The 22,049-nt window shown below is 40.8% G+C and overlaps 1 protein-coding gene across 7 annotated transcripts in view; it reads left to right on the top strand.

The window, feature by feature from the left end:
• The window catches only part of cadm1a (cell adhesion molecule 1a), a 467,380-nt gene that overhangs the window by 433,962 nt on the left and 11,369 nt on the right, over positions 1–22,049 (top strand). For all 7 annotated transcript variants that reach the window (XM_042218278.1, XM_042218280.1, XM_042218279.1 and 4 more), the window contains one exon: positions 20,589–20,717. In XM_042218278.1, the coding sequence (XP_042074212.1) occupies positions 20,589–20,717 (129 nt within the window). The remainder of the gene's footprint in view (positions 1–20,588; positions 20,718–22,049) is intronic.

Genomic DNA, 22,049 nt, shown 5'->3' with positions numbered 1-22,049 from the left:
GCACTGCCAACATCACTGACTACTTAACATATTGGTAGGTGAAAGGGACACCGTGGCAGGTTTTTAACTGGCACAGCGTTGGTTTGATGATTGTTTTTGCTAAAAAAAAAAAAATGTTTTTTTAAAAGATCTGATACTGATAATGTGGTTTGTAATTAGAATTATTTTAAAAGTCAGATCTGAACAGATGGACTTCTGGAAAACATGCAATCTTTGATGTCAGGCAGAGAAAAACTTCCATATATCTGCTTAGAAGTCATGTTAACAAGATCTCTCTTAAAGCTTCACATCTCAACTTAATGCCATTAAAACAGGATATAGTTTTAGCTATTTCAGCGTGACTGTTGTGTTGCACAAAATGCAAGCTGTTATAGGAAGAGAAAGACCTTTGGTGGAACTGCAACATTATTGTCTATCTGTATTTAAATCACGGCTGTATATGTAGAAGAAACTGGCAAAGTGCTGTCAACAAGATGTGATTGTCCTGAGAAGTATAGTGTAACCGTAGCTGTGCTGCTGGGATCTCTCTAGATTGAGTTTGCACCTGTACCAGTGTGGGTTCTCCTCAGGTACTCCCTCCCACATGCCAAAGACATTCATATTTCCAAACTGGCTTTACAAGCTGTCTCCTAACTCTCACTCCATAGGAGCTCGAATAGGAAAAACAGTTAAACTATTTATTGACCAAGACTTAGACAGGCTCAATGGACTTAGTTTTGTAATTTTCACTGTAAAATTAAATAATAATTTCCGTCCTCCAGGAACCATCTGAGTTGTCTCTCTAGCCCAGAATGGTTAGGCAAGGCAATCTGAAGCACATGTGGCAAAATCTTTCTGTCTGAGCTCAGACCTTGTGAGGACCTTGCGCTATTGTGATACACTGACTAAAGCTCATCGTCTCCTCTTTATGGAACTGTGAGTTTTGTCTCTATCAGAAATGGTAACAAACTTACAGTATTTTAAAGAGCACTTGTAGTATGAAAACTAATAAATGGATGTCATCTTACTTTTGACATTAGTGTCTGAGAAGAACCAGAATGGCAAAGAACCAGTGCAGCAGCACAAGTAGTATACAGTCTTTTATTTCACGCACAGTGAAGTAATACATTTAACAGTGGTTCACACATGACTGTGCAGACTTACACAAGTAAATCGAGAATAGGTACAAACCAGTTGAATCAAGTCCTCTATTGCAAAGAGGCACATTGCAGGCGAGTTGCTCTCATTGGTGCAATGTGAGTCAGACTGATTGCAACATGTTGGCAATCTCTCTGCATTTTAAATCAAACGGCAGATATTTGCAAACCTTCATCATTCTGTCTGAGAGCGGTTGCAGCGGTTGTTTGGAGAGTGGTTGAGATCACCTGGCAAAACAGTGGCATGGTTGTGAGATCCCTGCGGGTGTCCTTAAACCAGGAGTTGGCAGCAGATCATTTCTTTTGGGCTTCAAGTAGAATGAGGAGCACGTGTCTTTGGCTCCTTACCGTGATCTTCAAGGGACGTTGCAGACTGGTGAGGCGTGATCAGTCTGCAACAATGTTTAGGTGTGTGGTACACGGCAAAATAACTTTCCCGACAGAACATCACACCTTAATATGATGATTAATGTACTTCACTTCACCTGTGGAGGATTTTATCTCTGGTCGTTATCAAAATCCAGGTGAACATCTTTTTCTTGTTGTTTATTTTGTTTTTTAACTCTAAGTAAGTAAAAGTAAGAATTGCTTAAGTGTTAAGACTGAAGGACGCTGTAGTGATTTTAAGCAATGGACACTATGTAGCTGATCCACTGAGGAAGAAACGTTAACAATACAGATAATAAGGTAATGTTGTTTTTAAGAAATGTGGTGTTATTTGATCAAGCGAAGTCGCTCACAGACCTTCACTGCGAGTGCTTGTGTGTATGTTACAGATAGATGCATTTGTATTAGAGGCTGGCACTCAGTGGCTTGAACCTGCCTTTGGGGTTCTCTTCAAATGAGGCACATATGCTGCATTAATTAGTTTTAGGCACACAACTGAGTGTGACAGGTGACAAACAGCCCCCTCCCTCTATGTGACTTTAAAAAATGCATATCTACTTTTATAAGTCACCCTCCTTTCATGAAGGGAAAGTTAACCTCTAAGGTTCTGTCTGTCGTTCTGGCTTTTTATGATGAAATAAACAGCAAAGTGCTGAAATGCTTAAAGTGTAATCAGTGGTTATTCCTCTCACCTGTGACACAGATGTGATGCTTTCACTCTGTGTGGAGTGAAATCTTTAAGCAATGTCAATAAGTGCAACAACTTTAGAGGCAATTTTTGAGATATATAGCAATAGTTTTAGGACCCGTCAGTCATACATATAAAGCAGGTGCCACTCGAGCCTCTTCTCGTTCCTGCATCAAAACATCGCATTCGTGTTTTCTTTTCCAAACTGAAGAATGTGAAAATACTGCATTAGGCCTGTGTGCACTGCTGTTTCAAATATTTTTTATTAAAATTATTTTTTTATCACTTGAAAATATCCATGCTATGTATTTTTTATCGTGTTGTTAATGTATGTGTTTTTGCTGCTTACACCATTAGGGCCACCAGATGTGCACACATCAGTGAGATTATTTCACACTAATCCAAACTGTCAATCTTCCCCATCTGTCGCCCAGGTCTGCTACCTGCTGAAGTGTGAACACCTGCAACACAGGATCAGCCTCACAGTAACTGCTACCACATCAAGCCCCTTTTAAACCTTTTGTAGGAAAAGTTTTGCATGTTCGCTATAGTAATAATATATAAAAAATAACATTAAACGTCAGCGTTATTACAGATGAAAACAATGATATTATCCAAGCTATCGTGTAATATGTCCGAGATTATTATTCCTCCTATTTCTGTTAACTGCATTTACATAATCATTGTACAAGTTTGAATCACCTGTTTATGTAAGGGGTAAGTAGTTATTTTCCCATTGGGGGCTTGATTATAATAAACCATAATCTCAAAGTGGAGCTATTACACCTATTTCCAGCTACGTTATTTTACCCCTGAATTCTAATAGTGTAGTTTTGCATTATTTCCATTAATAAAAGAATCCTTGTTCAGCACCTTATTTCATCCACAATATAAAACAAGCGTTTTACCTCATCTCCCTTTTAGGCCACACTTCCTTTAGGCAGATTTCCTTTGCATGGCCACCCCTTTAAAACAGAAGGTTTGAACAGCAGGCAGGTGGAGCTGCTGTGCATACAGCCAGAACTCTGAGCCTGACAATGACGATATCAAGGATACCTCTCTATCGCATCATAAAGATCCAAAAGTTGATCTTTTTGATGCAAAATGAGCATTTAGGGTACTTTGAAGCCTTGCAGGGATAACTTGACCTCATAATTTGAAAATTTGGCTATGAAAAATATTATTGTTTCCCTTTACGCCGTGTATGTTGTATTGTATAATGACCTGCTTGGACGTTATTAGACTATGTAGTTTGGGATTTGCATGTTCTCCTCATGTACTGAGTAGACACTCAGGCTTCCTTTTAGCACCTGTGTCACAGCTAAATGCATAAACACAGTGGGAGCTGTGTTTCCCTGCCTCTGTTTTCCACTGCAGCTGCTGTTTACTCTTTGGGTGAAGGGCTGGCTTGATAGTAAACTTGAGAAGAAAATGTTTTTTGAGAGAATGCAACAACTATGTGAAGAAATAGAAAGCTGCTCAGCACCAGATCTGATGTATGGAGATCATGTTCACTTATTATTAGTCCCAGTGCACCGAAATTAGTTGCAGTTCACCTAGAGGACACTCGATAGCTCTCAATGAATTGGAGTGAACGGAGCTAAGTGGCTTAAATAATTATTCACAGTTGGTCTGAGTGTGAATAATTATTTTTATTATACTCATATACATTTTATTCAAGATAGCATTATGCTATTCTATATTCATATTGGTTAAGACATCCTCCCTTGATGGTTCCTGTTTCCAAGCAATAACTGCAATAGCATTTTCCAGTGTCATTAAGTAAGAACAGACATTTACATGCAGTATGTGTATAAAGAAGGGGAACTATAAATGCACATGTCAAACCTTGAAGCAGATGGGCTACAGCAGCAGAAAACCACTCCACATGCCACTCCTATCAGCTAAGAACAGGAAACTCAGATACAGTTCGCGCATGCTCACCAAAATTGGACAAGAGAAGACCGGAAAAATGTACCGTGTCTGATGAGTCTTGATTTCTGCTGCAGCATTCAGATGGTAGGGCCAGATTTTGGCGTAAACAACATGAAAGCTTGGATCCATCCTGCCTTGAATCAATAGGTCAGGCTGCTACTGGTGGTGTAATAGTGTGGGGGATATTTTCTTGGCACACTTTAAGCACCTTAGTGCAAATTGAGAATTGTTTTAATGCCACAGTCTACACGAGTATTGCTGCTGACCCTGTCCATCCCTTTATCGCCACAGTGTACCCGTCTTCTGATGGCTGTTTCCAGCTGGATAACACATCATGCCATCATGAACATCATCAAACTGGTTTCTTGAACGTGACAATGAGTTTATTGTACTGAAATTTCCTCCAAAGTCACCTGATCTCAGTCTAATAGAGCACCTTTGGGATCTGGTGGAACAGGAGGTTTACATTTATTATTAAAAATCTGACAGTCATCTAAAACATAAGGATTAATTCTGCGTAGACTTTAATATCGTTGTATAATTTGATGCCAGACCCTAAAATAGTTTCAGTAACCTACTAGTAGTTATTGACTTTACCTTTATTACTGTATCAGTAACATTAATATATTTATTTAGGCTAAGGGCAGCCCACAGATAAGCCTTTTGCTGCCTTTATGTGTCATCACAGTGAAAAAGCACATCATACAAGCCCACTGAAAGTGCCCCTCATTGGTTCTTTTTACTCGGCAGTGACTGTGCTGGTTGACAGTTCTGCAACCTTTGCCTAAATAATATGCAAATTAGGATCTTATCACAATGCAGATAAGCTGTAAATGCTAAGGCCCATAGTCAGATGCCATTATCAGGACAACGATTCAGGACACAGGGTGCATGTCACTAAACTGCAGAGCCACGAGATGCTGCAGTGACTACTGCTCATTAAACACACAGAGCAGACACGACCCTCCATAATTAGCACAAAATAACTTGTCTTTAGGTTCATGTATTTTTCCATGATAAAATATTTCTTGGATAGCATGTCAGTCGTTTATTTAATATTCCGCTTTATTCGTGGAATAATGAATTATATTGAATTCATTTCTTAAGTGTTAATTTCCAGGAATGGATTGATACTCTCAGCTCCTAGCAGACTGAGAAAACAGGTGGTGCGCATGAAATGTGGTACAAAATAGGATCCCAAGGCATTTGACCTGCATGTTCCTTGTTTTTGAATGCTCTTATTACAATTTGCATGTAGGACTAGTGTTGCCATGACAGCAGCTGAGTCTTAAAACTTTCATCTGAGACAGTTGTACTCTTTTTGAGTTTGACTCATCCAGTATTGGCAAGGAGAACGCAGGCCGGCAGGCCGGGGAGCGAAAAGTTACAGTCTGACTGGATTTTGTAGGGAAACACCTTTATTCAGTGGTGTGGAACACATCTAAAATGAATATCTATTATTTAATATTCAAAAAATAAAAATGAGATCTGAGAGGAAATTGAAATTGATTATTAATAGCTGGTGAACAGCGCCTTCTTTCCTCCTTCCTTTTCTAAATGGAACGTGCAGCTCTCGCCCATGAGGTCTCTCCGAGGCTCTGGCCACTCTGTTGTGGCATTTTTTCTTCGCTCGCTTGCTTCTCTTTCTCTCACTTGGCTTTCAGCGCAAGTGTTGGCACACAAAGTTAAAGTAAATGTTTTCCCAGTTTAATTCCACACTGTGCCAACCCGAGATCTGTCGTCGCAAGATCTTAAAACCCACCAATAGACATTTGTTTACGACACATTCTTACTCCTATCACATGCTGACTCTTGCTCAGGGTCCATCCACCCATCCATCCGTCCATTTACTTATCCAATGCGGGGTCACAGTGTGGCTGGCGCCTATCCCAGCTGTCCCCTTTAGCATCATTTTCCATAGTACCAGCAGTGCTTCAGAACACTATTATGACAACTGAAGAAGCACAACAACCGAGTCTGCATTAGGAAGTGTGGTGTCACATGGCACCATCACATGACTAACCAGAAAAGGGATGTTTGAGTCTTATCTGAGCGTGATATTTCTACATTTTAATTTTACTTTTTTATTTTTTGACTTTTAAGTTTCTTTAGCTGTTTTCCTTAGTTTAGGGAACAAAAATTCTTATGTGTAGTAAAACATAATGGATGGATTAAAATATACTCGCGCATTATCGCCACATCCTTGGTTACCACATGTATTATACCGTTCTATACACAAGATGTCATTTTGATGCTAGTCTTGATGCAACAGCAATGGGATAACAAAGGATCCTCTTTTAGGCCTCAGTAACATAGCAACCAAACCCTGATATCTCCTGATGATTGAGGAAAAATGTGCTTTCCCCAACCAGTTGTTGTGTGGTTGCCAGAGGTAAAAAGGGCGTAGCACCAAAACCCTCCTTGTGATGGCTTCAATCTCTAGCAGATTGCTGCAATTGCCTGTAGTTTGCATGGAAGAGCCAGCTTGTCTGCAAATACTCTTCGTTTACTCTCGAAGCTGTAGTGTAGTTGTATCTGTAAATGCAGATAAAACTGGGATTATTGTACTTGCCCCTAAAAATCTTAGCAAACGTGGGGTCTAACCAGATACTTACCGTGGCCTCTAGTAACACTGTGAGGAATCTTGAAGTCTTTGACCAGGATATGTGCTTAATAAGCAAATATGTAGGCTGTTGTAATTTGGCGCTATATGAATACAATTAAATTGAAATTTAATTAAATTTAATTTAATAGTGGGATTTCAGCCAGAAACAGAGTGTATTTGCTTTCAAAGTAAAAGCTGTGGCATAGCACAGGTGAACGTTCTGTTTCTTTTCACTGCAGCTTGGCGAGTAGTGTTTGCCGGCAAACTACAGGCGACTGCAACAATCTGCTAGGAGCTCTTTGCATTCAATTTCACCTTGTAATCCACAGCAAACACTTGCAACTGGTCAGGAAACACATTTTAGAGAGCAGAGACTGCCAGATGGTTGCCAACAGGTCTCGAGACCTGTGTAACTGAGGCCTTTAAGAGCAATTTCTTCCACATTTAAAAGTAGAAAGAATACAATTTGGAAGGTTTGTGTTTTGTGCCATGTTTCAAAAACATTTAATATTTTTCCCTTATACGAAGTCAAAGTTGTCGCTTTACAATATTAACCCTGCATGTTAAAAAATACTCCTACCCTGTTTGAATATGAAATCAAGGTCTTTAAGGAGCATCCATACGTAGGTGTGAGCCCCGTCTCAATGTTGTGATGAATGCTCCAAAGATCCAGTGAAAAAGGACACTATGGGAGTATTGCTTAAACATCAACACTTTTGACAAATGGGCAGTATTTGAAAGACTCTGACGGACTGGTGTTGGTTTGTCAGACTGCCCTGCACATAGAAAATGACACTAAAGAGGAACCCGCTGCATCAAAATGTCTATGCCTATGAATCACATACTGGGCAAGCATCTACAGTGGGGCAAAAAAGTAGTTAGTCAGCCACCGATTGTGCAAGTTCCCCCACCTAAAATGATGACAGAGGTCACTAATTTGCACCAGAGGTACACTTCAACTCTGAGAGACAGAATGTGAAAAAAAAATCCATGAATCCACATGGTAGGATTTGTAAAGAATTTATTCGTAAATTAGGGTGGAAAATAAGTATTTGGTCACCTCAAACAAGGAAAATCTCTGGCTCTCACAGACCTGTAACGTCTTCTGTAAGAAGCTTTTCTGTCCCCCACTCGTTACCTGTATGAATGGCACCTGTTTGAACTCATCATCTGTATAAAAGACACCTGTCCACAGCCTCAAACAGTCAGACTCCAAACTCCGCCATGGCCAAGACCAAAGAGCTTTCGAAGGACACCAGGAAAAGTATTGTAGACCTGCACCAGACTGGGAAGAGTGAATCTACAATAGGCAAGCAGCTTGGTGTGAAAAAATCAACTGTGGGAGCAATCATCAGAAAATGGAAGACATACAAGACCACTGATAATCTCCCTCGATCTGGGGCTCCACGCAAGATCTCATCCCGTGGGGTCAAAATGATCATGAGAACGGTGAGCAAAGATCCCAGAACCACACGGGGGGACCTGGTGAATGACCTGCAGAGAGCTGGGACCAAAGTAACAAAGGTCACCATCAGTAACACACTACAACGGCAGGGAATCAAATCCCGCAGTGCCAGACGTGTTCCGCTGCTGAAGCCAGTGCATGTCCAGGCCCGTCTGAAGTTTGCCAGAGAGCACATGGATGATACAGCAGAGGATTGGGAGAATGTCATGTGGTCAGATGAAACCAAAGTAGAACTTTTTGGTATAAACTCAACTCGTCGTGTTTGGAGGAAGAAGAATACTGAGTTGCATCCCAAGAACACCATACCTACTGTGAAGCATGGGGGTGGAAACATCATGCTATGGGGCTGTTTTTCTGCCAAGGGGACAGGACGACTGATCCGTGTTAAGGACAGAATGAATGGGGCCATGTATCGTGAGATTTTGAGCCAAAACCTCCTTCCATCAGTGAGAACTTTGAAGATGAAACGAGGCTGGGTCTTCCAACATGACAATGATCCAAAACACACCGCCCGGGCAACAAAGGAGTGGCTCCGTAAGAAGCATTTGAAAGTCCTGGAGTGGCCTAGCCAGTCTCCAGACCTCAACCCCATAGAAAATCTGTGGCGGGAGTTGAAAGTCCGTGTTGCTCGGCGACAGCCCCAAAACATCACTGCTCTCGAGAAGATCTGCATGGAGGAATGGGCCAAAATACCAGCTACTGTGTGTGCAAACCTGGTAAAGACCTATAGTAAACGTTTGACCTCTGTTATTGCCAACAAAGGTTATGTTACAAAGTATTGAGTTGTATTTTTGTTATTGACCAAATACTTATTTTCCACCCTGATTTACGAATAAATTCTTTACAAATCCTACCATGTGGATTCATGGATTTTTTTTTCACATTCTGTCTCTCACAGTTGAAGTGTACCTCTGGTGCAAATTACTGACCTCTGTCATCATTTTAGGTGGGGGAACTTGCACAATCGGTGGCTGACTAAATACTTTTTTGCCCCACTGTATATGTGACCGGTTCAGAGTGAGAACAGGTTGCAATCTTAGTATTTTATGCAAATTAGACAACCCCAGTATCTGAGATTATCCCTTGCCACTGGCTTTACTCACTTTGAGCAGCACTGATACAATTTCTGGCTACAGTGTGAGCTGCACTGTGTGTGAAATGCAGCACATTTTCATTCTCTTTTTCCTAACACCATCCATGCATGTAAGCCGGTCTGAATTTCCTTTGAGGTGAGGCTTGGATTAGAGGCCGACACCATACACTCAGCCTTGCTAAAGGATTTTATTATCATGGCAGGTTTTTGTCGGCGTTGCTACACCTCACAGAGATTGTGCCACAACATTGCTCCTCAAAGACATCCATAACAGCATCACGAAGCACGCATTAGGGACCGTGATAACAAAGAAATACATTGCTTGGCATCCATCTTTACCCAAAGTCTTGTGATTTTGTCTCTTGATTCTGCAGCGCTGTGCACAACATGCATTTTATGCATGTTTGAATAACTTTTAGCCAACCAAACATTACCAGCAAATGCACTGATGAGTTTTGGCTTTTGAAAAGAACCTCAAACTTTTTTCTTTCAATTTTTTAAAGAACTGTCCTTATTTTATTTTCATTTTTTTGAAATGTAGAGTCAATGAGGTAAGCTATGAGGGATTTATGTAAACCCCTCATTTCTCAGTACAACCTTGACCAGAGAATGTACTAGAGTCTGTTTACTGCATGTATGTAAATGTAGCCATTGTCTTGGCTTCTTTTCTAGGATTAGCCCTTCATTTTCTTGGCACAGTTCCTTCACCCAGGGCTCTGTCTGCTGTGTACACAGATCCACACAAAGCCCCCGATGTCATTTCACTGATACTATTCTGTCTCACAACACCAGGATACACAGAGTCTCTTCTGTTGTTATTATCAATATGCCAAGAGCAGAGGAGACACAGGACTTGACTTCAGCGGTCCATTTATTTCAAGACCTGCTATTTCTGTGAATTTGACCTTGACAAGAGTTTTCTCTTTGGATCATTTACGCTGTTTTTTTCCCTTTTGTTGCTTGTTTTTTTGGCATTTTCTTTATCATAAACATATCATTGAGTTATTTTGACCTTATCTCTGACAAAGTCAGAGATGTTTTTTAATTCAGTAGATGTGAAGTTCTAAAAAATACATCAAACACGAGTTTATGTGCACAGACCAGGCTTCTGGCCACCTTTCAACCACAAGCATAACTCTTCATGAGCTTTTCAACAGTCGTTGGAATGGCCGAGGCTGGAGGCCGCTCAGTGACAGCGGGGTGGGAGGAGAGTGTTGGCGGAGGTTTGGCGGGGCAGGGGGGAGTTTGATAATCTCGTGTGAAAGAAGAACAAGCAGTCTGCTGGTTGGAAAGAAGCTCTACCAGCCCCCCCCCCAAAAAACCCCAAAAAAAAAACAGTGTCCCCATTAAAAGGACTGATGTGCATCTCTGCAACAAGCTGCAAACTCGTGTGGCCTTGGGAGCCATAGAGAGTCCTCACTGTGTTAGAATAAGTCACTCCTGAGACCACTAAAAGCCATTATTAGAAGGTGTTTATTGAGCTAGCCGTGGCCTAGATACAGCTTAATATCCTGAGAACAGTTATAGACCATAATTATATTACATTTTGGATGAAGACTGGCCATGATTAGATAAATGATGAATAGCTCCATCAGATAAAAAAAAAGGTGCAAGGTTTCTAAGGAGATAATGCACTGTTGGCTTATTTTTGCAAGTATTTGGAACATTTCCTGTCCTTCTCGAGACGATATTGTTTGACACAGAAAATGGAATTCATTACACAGACAAAGGTTTACATTACACAAGAAACACCACGAAAAAGGAATACCAGCTTCTTTTGTTTCATTTTACTCTCCCACGCACATCTCTACCCTAGGTGTAAATTAGATGATATTTAGTCTCTGTTTAAACATTAAGCAAATTTCTTTTTCAGATAGGTTTGAGCTTTCTATTTTAGAATTGCGCCTAGAAGTGTGTGCCAAGAAAGGGACTTTAAATTGAACAGTGGGAGTGTGTTATTTTCAGCAGATAACGCCCCAGTATAACTACTAATTGCACCTTTCAGTCAAAAGAAATTAAAGAAAATAAATTGCACTATCGTTTGCTTTGTCTTTGTCTTTTATTTAAAAACTATAAAACGATGTTCGGACTTGATTTCTGGAAACTGCACGACGCAGTTGAGCAGCATCAGGTGCAGCTGAGTGTAGAAATAATATGTTTTTGACTTCCAAAGGACAAATTTGAAAGCTTTGTAACCTGCCTGTGCACTTGTGTGATTCGTCTGGAAGTTGTTTGTGTTTTTAGGTCCTGATGGCAGCAGTACCAGAAACCCTGTCATGGTTGGGTAGTTTAGTTTCGATTACTGGCAAATTCCAATTTCAGCTTTTTGTCCACAACACAGCCCCTTTGATGACAGGTGTCACAACCACTACTATGTGAGTGTACCATTCTGCCACTGTTTAGAAGCGAAGGCAGGAAAGTTGCCTGTTGCCTGAAGTTATATCAGCATGTGAGATCAGAGACAAAAAGGCACAAAAGTAGAATACCTGGTTACATGCTGGTTGGACAACATTTGCCATGTTGTAGTATGTGTATTTTTTTCTGAATTCTTTGCATAGGTACTTGTTCAACATCTGCATTGTGACTAGTGAAGCAAATACTATCTCAGTGCAGTGTTCTGTCATCCGATGGCTATAGTGCACACTTTGTCAAAGATACCTGAGCAGGAATGTGCAAATCTGTGATAAAATGATGGCTCTTGAGAAGTGTCGCAGCTTGTATCCTGATAGAATGGAACAGACAGTGACACATCTCACAGTGCCGGTTTCAAGATAGTGCAGGGCAACCTGCTTGCAAGTAGGAAAAGTCGGTGTTTGCACTGAATTTCTTTTGCTTGCACCGACCAATTGCAAGTAGTTACAATGACAAACTACCACCAGTCACCTGGTGGGAGGCAACTTGTCTCCAAACAGTCTCAGTGCAACTCAGAAAGACTGCAATCACTCTCAGCGAGATTACTGAATGTTTGCAGATAATCACCATTTATAAATAAAGGCATGTTTCCAACACACTGCAATCGATCTGAGACAGTTTGCAGCAATGAGCACAACTCTTCTGTGCAAAAGAGGACTTGGCCCAACTGGCTGTGTTCAGGTTATGTCCCTATATAGGATGCTGAACATGTGTGTCAGCAGCTACTTCACTATTTATGGAAAAATTTTGGAATTTTTTGTGTCAGTTCTTGGAGGTTCTTGCTGGAATCTGAATGTATGCCTTTATTTGTCAGTTGCAGTTGCCCACAACCGAGATGACAGACCTTGCCGACCGTACATACAATACACAAACATCACATTGGGGAGACAGGTCAGGCTAGGTAGCGGGAAAAAAACATCGAAATGTGTAACACAAAAGGATAATACAGGAATGCACAGATATCAACACACCATAGCACAATAAAACACAGACAAGCAACATGGGAGAAGTATTCCAGTGTGTACAGCTGATCTGGGACCGCTGCAATCTTCGATTGCGCCTCCAGCTGATCCGGTGTCCACATCGGATGGGAGGTAAGCATGGGAGGAGGCGTTGGATTCGCGGTAGGGAGGGTGATAGTGAGGGCATATCAGTGTACGTGTGTGTGTGTGTGTGTGTGTGTGTGTGTGTGTGTGTGTGTGTGTATCCCAGTTAAGTGTCACCACGCCCAATTAAGCGAAGGTCAACAGTCTCCAGTGGACCCAGGTGGCCTTGAAGGAGGGACAAAGAATTCTGTCAACAATCCTGTTATCATGGAGAATTTTTGTTCTTCCAGTCAGCTTCGACCTTGGCAGGCCTTCAGCTGGCGCCAGTGGGATAGCCACATAAGTGAAGATGGCGAATGTTTGGGTTTAGTGCGAACAACTGCATCAGATCTTTACAGTTGGTCTAATGTCCATCACTGGTCACCAATTCTCTCAATTCCCATTCTTCTTCTCCAAGATCTTATCCATAGTGCATTCAAAACACAGCCTGAGTACTCGCAGCCCTGCCAATCGTCTATCATGGCGGCCAGCCTTATGGGATTTTGAACAGCTGTAGCCGCTTCTTTTTCTTTGATAAGCCAGGTCCGAGCCATCTCCAGTCAGCCAGAACTCTGTGTGCCATCTTTTTGGCACCTGTCTTTTATTTTGGTAGAAATAAGGAAAACAGTTCTATTTGGGCTAGAAAAGGGCTACTAGAAAGAAATAGGCACTTTTCTTTTGAATGAGGTTATACCCAGCCAGTGTGCAATGCCCTCGAGATGTCTTCATCTCGAGGGTGGAGTTATCTTTTTTGTGGTACTGGCCCAACTTTTATAGACTTTGCTTCTATTGTCAAGTGTTCATCACTACAGTGTTCCCTCAGATCCCTTTGCCAGTAAAATAGTGAGAGTGATGGTGCTATTCAAGAAATTTGAATAGCAGAAAAGATCTTTGTCTGAAATGTGCTGCCTACACCAGTAGGCATCAGAACATTTCTTCTGTCCATTATGTCGGTGTGGAATAGGTAATGTCCCTGGGAGTGCCATCAGGCTTTTCAGTTGGTAGTGGAATAAATGAAAATATAAAGGTTATATTGTAGGTGTGTTCGATCCATTATCTTTGGATTCCTGCCCATACAAAGGAATAAAAGTCAGGATATCTCAGGCTCTGCTGTGTCGATTTTGACCATTGTATTTTTATTTCTGTGTCTTTCAAACTTGCCGACAAGCCTTCTAACTTTGTTGAAGTACTCTTTGAACATCACAATATATGCGGTTTAGCTCCTCCAGCAGTCTTTTAGGTTTTTTTTTCATTTACTATAGCATACATCAAAAGTAATGAGGACTTTTGAATCACAAACATGCTGCAGAGTCAGCCGAGGTCATTAAAGCCAAAGAAGTCTCCGAATCGTTGCTAAAATCAAACGTCAGAAAAACTTCATGACAGTCTTAATAATCATTTCAATTTCAACTTTACACGACCCCGTAGCTACTTTCTTTTTCTACTCTGTATTTCTAATGGTGCTGCTGTCTTTTTAAAATGACACCCCTTTTTTTGACATTTCGAAAAAGACTCAATAAATCTTAGGCCAAGTCACTCTGTATGTAAGCAGTGTGGTTCGCTACCCGAGAGGCAAAGGATTTAACTGACATTTTTAAATAGGTTCAATGAATGGGTTCATTGGGACTTTAATTACATTCACTCTTTAACCGAGAGTGTTGTTGGCAATGGAAGTGGATCTTGACAAGCCAATGTGCTCTTATGACACCCCACCCACATAGCACTGCTGTTATTCTGATTGCCCCTCTATCTACAAGCAGTATGGGCACACCAGTGAAATCACTAATGCTTAATTAGCAGATTAGAAGATCCAATTAGGAGATCTCCTCTGTCTCAAATCAAGCCTCTGTCAACACGCCCTATGAAATGAGATAGTTCACATCTCCAAATAAGGTGGATGTTTCTAAAATGACCACGCTTGATTGACAGTTGCATTCTCGGTTTAGCCCTTCGGACACCTTGTTTGATAAACCATCCTCGATGAACCATTCATAATTATATTCTGAAGTGACAGCACAGTACATAACCTCTAAACATAAAGTAGTACTCCAGCTTTTTCCCCATGATGTTTGGTGGCTCTGCTGGCTGTTCCGTTCTGAGATGAATGTTTCTTTTTCAGAATGTGCTGCAGCAACCAAGTAAAGCTACATTAAACCCTTTAATAACCCATTTGGCCTCATCAACACACTAGACAGCTTCACCAGTGATTTAAAAGATTCTGCAGGTTTTATTAGTGGTGCTGCTGCAGTATAGGAGCTAAACTGAAGGACAGCAGCTGAGTTCGCTTCTGACTCCCTAACCTTTTCTCTCAATGTATTTTTATTGTAGAATCATCTAATAAGAGTTTTTTTCCTGGTATCAAAACCATAGAAAGGAACAACCATCTCTGTGTTAATGGCTATCTTGTGTGGGAAATTTGAACACTGTTTTCAGTTGTAACCCCAGCAATATATATCTAATGGATCAGAGGCATTAGAAGAGAGAGACATGACACTCAAAGATTGTTTAATCGATAAGTAAACAAGAATTTTATAAAGGCAAAGACTGCAATTGTTTCATCTGCACAGACAAAGAGCCAGCTGTGTTGGTGACAGCCATATGTCTCTGTTTTATGGCTGTTTGTTAAGATATGAGTAGGTGTACTTTATATTTCTTTGTTCTGCATATTTCTTTACTGACAAGTGGCCAGTTCGTTACAAGGCTAAGGCAGAAAGAGAAACTGAACTGGATAAGCAGAAGATGATGGATGGATGGATGGATGGATGGATGGATGGATGGATGGATGGATGGATGGATGCTGCTGAAGCTATAGCATTGTTTAAGCGGCACATATGTAGTAGAAGTATAAGTTGCAGGGAAATACAGGATTTAAACCTTATCTTGAGCACTGGCCCTCGAGGCATTACTATGACTGGATTTTTGATGAACTTTGGTTGACTTGAGAGCTGGCTCTTTAATATGATTTTATAAATGGCTGGGGTTGCTTTGGGATATTATTGTTTGTGGAAGTGCTTACTGTAACTATGCTTTTGTTTCTATCTTGTTTTGTAATTAATACAAAGTGCTGCAGCTACAGGGAATAGACTGTCACAATTCCCATTTTGATGTGGCTCTCAGATGCTATTTATTCATGACAGAAGTGACTTTTATGGAAAGGCAAAACTTGAAATTGTTTTGAATTTGCACTCCTTTGATTGCTAAAACAATGATCCGTGCAATTTAAAGTTTGACTTCCAATGTGAGATAATAACGCAAATGTACTGTATTTTACTGGGTGACAGTAATTGCTCATAAGTGATACTCACTGGTATGACATGCAAATTGCTTTGTATGGTATGACTGGGACTGAGTGCTTGCAGAAATTGACAGCACTTTAACACAGTTTTGGCTTGCAAACAGGCCTCATTAAAAGCAGAACATTTTTCTGCTTTTTTGGTTTGATTAAGACAGAAATTGTTGGCTTTGTCATTCTACCAAGAACTTAATGCTGCTGCGACTGTTATGATTCACGGATGAGTGGACTCAAATGCAGGACACTGGAGACTGAATAATTCAACAAAAAGCAAGTTTAATAGCTGATGAAAACATTCCTCAGGGTTGAGTAAAAGGAAAGGTATAAATCCAGAAGTCCAGGCATGCACAAAGAAGCAAAGGGAACAAGAAGAATCCACGTGACAAAACATGCTATCCAACACAGGGGAAGACAAGACTATATAGCCAATCACAGGGGTAATTGGGGTTGGGGAAGCAGTTAAACAGAAAAGAAAATAATGAGGACAGGGCTGAAGATAGCCAAATAGGGAAAAACTAGAAGGTAAAACGAACCAAAACCCATTGTGCTGTGTCATAGCACAACCGAAATTACTGCAGATGTGTGCAATGAGCTTGCACTGTCATTGCTCTTGAAATGGTTGCTTTAAAGACAGACACCAGATCTTTGAGAACTCAATTTTTTGCCTTTTTGGCAACTTTAATGTATCAAGATGGCGATAAAACAGCAATTGGGTGGAGTTAGTCTGCTATCAGTTTGCAGCTGAATTTGCAGCTGAATGGGATAAAGATGGCACACGATCTCTTTGTGATGATGCCGTGATTAACTTCTATTTGGAGATTAAGTATCGGAATTTCAGGAGCGGGACCACGCCTCCAAACACGCTCCTTTTGGTTCTCATCTACAGTATATAGGTTCCCTCAGTCCTACAAGTGGTCATTCCCGTTTATGTGCCCCACCCTCCTTTGCCTTTTCAATTCTTTATCTTCTTCAATTATCTTCTTCGCGGCCCGGTAGCCACCGCCAATCCGCTTCGAGGCCTTCCCCAAACTGCAGCTCAATTCATGTCCAAGCCATTCACCTTTACCTACTAAAAAGCTGTCAAACATAAAATCAGGACGTGGGCCAGGCTAGTGAAAGACACAGTCATTGACATGACACAGAATTAAACGTTACATTAACATAAATTTCTCAACAAAGTGGCACAATTACTGCAGGGTTGAAACTTAACTGCAAAATGGCATAGATGCTTGGAGACCTTGCTTTGATATAGCAATACTACCAGAATACAACTGTTTGGCAACTAGTTTTGTAAAGTCTCCTACTGCAAAAAAATCGCAGACAAGTTGCTCTTGTCGGCACAGACTGATTTATTCGGTACGGCCTGGGTTTAAATGAGATACTGCAAGACACACATATTAACAGAATGCCCGCTCTAATAAATTAAAGGCAGTGCTGTTTTATAAGCCCAAATCTTCCTTCTAGTGCAAGACCACAGTTTACACATATCCCTCCTACAAGGAAAAAGACTTCATCTTATGCATGTAAATCCATAAGGCAGGGCTTATTATTCTAAATAGCAACATAATATTATGCAAAGACTTGTGGAGACTTTGATGTTCTCTGCCTTCCTTTCATCTTAAATTAATTTAAAGGAGGAAAGTTTGATATAGACAATCAGGACTGATCCTCTGCAACCGTCCGATCCACCTCCACCACCCTGACCACGCCGCACACACGTAATCTCCCCTCCCCGAAAGCCAAAGTCCACATTAACATCGTAATAGGAAAGTGTGTTAAAGCAAAGCTCTTGCAGCCTGACAAGAGCGAATTGGATGTCAGAAGGATTCCTGCTCAGTTTAATTGAATCTGCCCAGCACTAAAAAAGAAAATCTGAAGTCAAAATAACCTATTAGATCTATCAGGTAATGTTTTGTTGAGTTTGACAGGTAGCACTGCGCTGCCCTCCCCACTCCCGACTCCATTCCTTCAGGTTGGGTAATGCAGGTGTGTAGGGATGGTATCCATGATGTTTCTCTCTCTGTTTCTGTTATTCGTTAATCAATTGCAGCCTGGCTCTTTCTGTTTTCTGGAGCTCACTCAGCAAATCCCCCGTGTAGAACTAGGCTGGAGAAGCATGTGGAGGGGTTTTTAGTGAGTTACTTCAGCTAATGGATGGTGGGGCTGAAGGTCTGCTCCATGTGTGAACTGAATGCTAAGAACTGGACGTTGTTCAGTTTCCAGGCTTCTGTAAATATTTTCAGTAAAAAAAGAAAGAAAGAAAGAAAAGAAAGCATTAGTGTGGAAATGAAGGTTGGTGTAATGGTATCAAAATAAGCTAAAAGCACGTAAATGTACCTGTACATGTATATTATGTTGAATACAAATGTGCTTCATGAATACACAATGAAGCCCAGGTCACATCTCAGTGCAGCGTTCAGCCATGTGAATCTTCTCTCCAGCAGCCGTTCACCTTCCTGGGGCATAATGTGGGGAAAGAAATGTCCTCATGCTTTGTCCCATGAAGGACCAATCACGTCGGCAAATGGATATTAACTTGGGGTTGTCATGGATCCCTACACATGATCAATAGCTTTCACACAGCATTGCAACCAAGGACTTTAGGGGACTGTTGTCCAGTCACAGATGTTTTTTGTGTTGTTTTTTAACCCAACTCCTGCTCTGAAACTTGATTAACTATCCCCACTGTGTTAATAATTTGTGAAAGTTTGTTTTGTTTAGGCACGGTTGCATACAAAAAAACATTTTAAAGACTTATTTTTCTAATCATGAAACCTCACAACGATACACAAGCCGTGGCGAGTAGATTCTTAATGAAAGGTACAATACTGAATAATTTCTCGTTTGGTATGACTATGGTTATTCTTAATCAATTCTTGATTGCAATCCAAACAGTTATTGTTGTGGCAATTTCGTACAGTGGTTATTAAAATGTCAGCAAGAGACAAAGGAGCCAGACTGAACTCAGGAAAAGAAAAAAGTCCTTCTTTGTCTTGTGGGAGAGCAACTATGGAGCAATCAAAACAACACAAATTGCACAGCGTAACGCGTGATGTGTGTCACTATATTAACCCTTTGGTTATAACCAAGTCCAACCCTAGGCAATCAATTGTTCTTGCAAGTCTTGGTAATTAGAACAAAAAAGTTCTAAAAACTATTTATTAACTCATTTTTAGCTATTTATTATTTAAAATATAGGGTTATCACATATCGTGACCATGACTTCAGAGGTCTTACTATACATGCAGCGAAATTCTACTTAAGATAAAGAGCTCAGCATACTAATGAAAAACAAACGACATAAAAGAGGCATTAAGATCACTAGTTAAAAACTGAAACTGCTGATGAGGTTTGGACACATAGTTTGAGTACAGTGAGGAAAAATTGTGGTATAATTGTGACTTTGGTGTTGTTAACATAGGATCGAAGCGTGGTATGTTGTATGTGTCACAAGCTAAACATGCATCCTGGCCCTGAACAGCTCACCTGTAAGAATCACATTTTACCATTTCTTATCCTGTCAATATCTAAACATGTAGCTTACTGAGCCATATGTGTGTGTGATCGCTGAACGAATCAGTGTAGTAAGTTGATTTGGTCAAAAACTGAATTGGCTTCCTTGATTTTCCCTGCATTGAAGGGATCACACCCTTTTTGAGTACAGTTGTAAAGTTGAATAAATGTCAGTAAGTGTACACTAAGTATTAATATATATATGTTAACCTGTGATTTTACAAAATGAACGATCTCTCCTTATTTGCAGCACCATTGTTGCTTTTCAGTAACAACTTTTTAATATTCTTCATAACTCTGTCTGTACTGTTCCTTCTTACTGAAGCTGGTCGGTCTTGATCGGTCCATTTAGAAGAAATGTCGAACGCGTCAAACGCCCCCCTTTTATGTGAGCGCGTGCAGAGCCTGAAGCAGAAAGCCTGCTTTAACAAAGGAAGTTGATAACCACCCTTGTGATACCCATTATGTCTGACTGAGCTAACACAAAGAAACACTTGCTATGTCAAACTTGCTTCTTAGTACACCCTCTGGACCTCCATATGATTACGAAAGGACCTGTGTCAACATGTTTTTCCACCAAAAAACACATACGTTAAATTTCTGCGCAGGACTGCTGACATCTGTGTCTGCATGTGTTTATTTCTTCCACTGAGCTCGTTCAGGAAGAGTAAAGCAGTATTAAATTCATTTCTTTTGAAACACAAGAGCGACAGTCATGACAGTCAACCAGGCAGCTCTGGATTTACTGGAGTGTATGGGTTAAGTCCAAATCTTCGGTTTTGTTAAAGCAGTGCATCTTAGGCATTGCTGCTCTAAAGTTCCTCTATCTAAATGCCTTGTATTAAATATAATCTTCATTTCTATCACTTTAACTCTCAGACTGTGTGGTAGGGATTTGGTGGCTGATCGCTAGTCTCTCAATGTCAGGAGAAGTTTTAGTAGCACTGTTACTGATTTTGTTTTTTCTTCCCGTTCAGATTCACGAGCCGGAGAAGGAGCACCCAGAACAGTGGACCATGCAGTTATCGGAGGAGTGGTGGCTGTGGTCGTGTTCGCTATGCTCTGTCTACTCATTGTCTTGGGACGCTACTTTGCAAGACACAAAGGTAGTAGATATAGGAAATGTCTAAAAACAAAGTTGCTAAATGTTTGAATGTTGATACAGTTGGGTCAACTGCTCATTAGCACAAATATCAAATCAGCCAATCAAATGGCTCAATACATTTATGCATTTAGGCATGGTCAAGATGACCCGTTGAAGCACAAACTGGACAGCAGAGCAATGTGCCAAACAGACTGGTCTGGTCTTCTAGTATTTTAGAAACTTCTTTATTGAGATGCCACACAACCATATCTAGGTTTACAGAGAATAGTCCAAAGGTGAGAAAAGAACCAGTGAGCATCAGTGCTCTGGGGGGGAATCTCATGTTGATGTGAAGGCAACAGTCAGTAAACTAACCTCAACTAATGCAGAAGAGCATCTCTGAATACAGATGGGCTAAAGTTGCACACCGGGACCACACCGGGCACAACTTCTGTCAGCTAAGAACAGCAAACTGAGGCTACAGTTAACCTGGGCTCAAAAAACATGGACAATTGAAGATTCGAAAAATGCTATATGGTCCGATGAGTCTCTATTTCTGTTGCAACATTTGGATAAGAGATAACATATGCAGTAAATGACATGAAATTATGGATCTATCCTGCCTTGTATCAACAGTTCAGGCTTGACACACACTACCAGCGTGACTCGCCATCCCTTTATGACTATGGTGTGCCCGTGTTCTGATGGCTACTTCCGGCCATGCCACAAAGTTCAAATCATCTCAAACTGCTTTTCTTGAATGTGACAATGCATTCCCTGTACTCAAACGGCCTTAGTTTAATAGAGCACATTTGAAGGCTGGTTGTGCCTCTGGAGGTAGAGTGGGTCATCTAATGACCAGATGCCAAAGTGTCCTTGGGCAACCCTGAGTTGCTCCCGATGCTTTTATCTGGGTGTAAATTTGTGTGAATGTCAGATAGAAACCAGTGCTTGTTTGAACCTCTATCAATTGGTGAATAAGAACTGTATAAAACACTTTGAGTCCTCAAGTAGAGAGCGAAGCTGCTGTGTACGAACAAGTCCTTTTACTTTTTACCATTTACCTTTGGGATATGGTGGAACAGGAGAGTCACATAATAGATGCTCAGCTGTCAAATCTGAAGCAGCTGTATGATGCTATCATGTCAACATGGAGCAAAATCTCTGAGGAATGTTTCCGGCACCTTGTTGAATCAATGCCACGAAGAAGGCAGTTCTGACGGCAAAAGGGGGGGGGGGGGGTCTAATCCACTATTAGCAAGGCATACCCAAAAGCTCCATATGATACATTTAAATTTTGTGTATCATTTTTAAGAAGTACCTGTTATTTCACAGCAGCTTTCCTTTTAAGCAT

Source organism: Haplochromis burtoni, unplaced genomic scaffold (assembly GCF_018398535.1).
Source record: "Haplochromis burtoni strain Fernald_Lab_line unplaced genomic scaffold, NCSU_Asbu1 Contig_17, whole genome shotgun sequence".
Taxonomy (NCBI): Eukaryota; Metazoa; Chordata; class Actinopteri; order Cichliformes; family Cichlidae; genus Haplochromis; species Haplochromis burtoni.
Note: the sequence above shows the minus strand (reverse complement) of the source record. Positions and strands in the feature narration are given on the sequence as shown.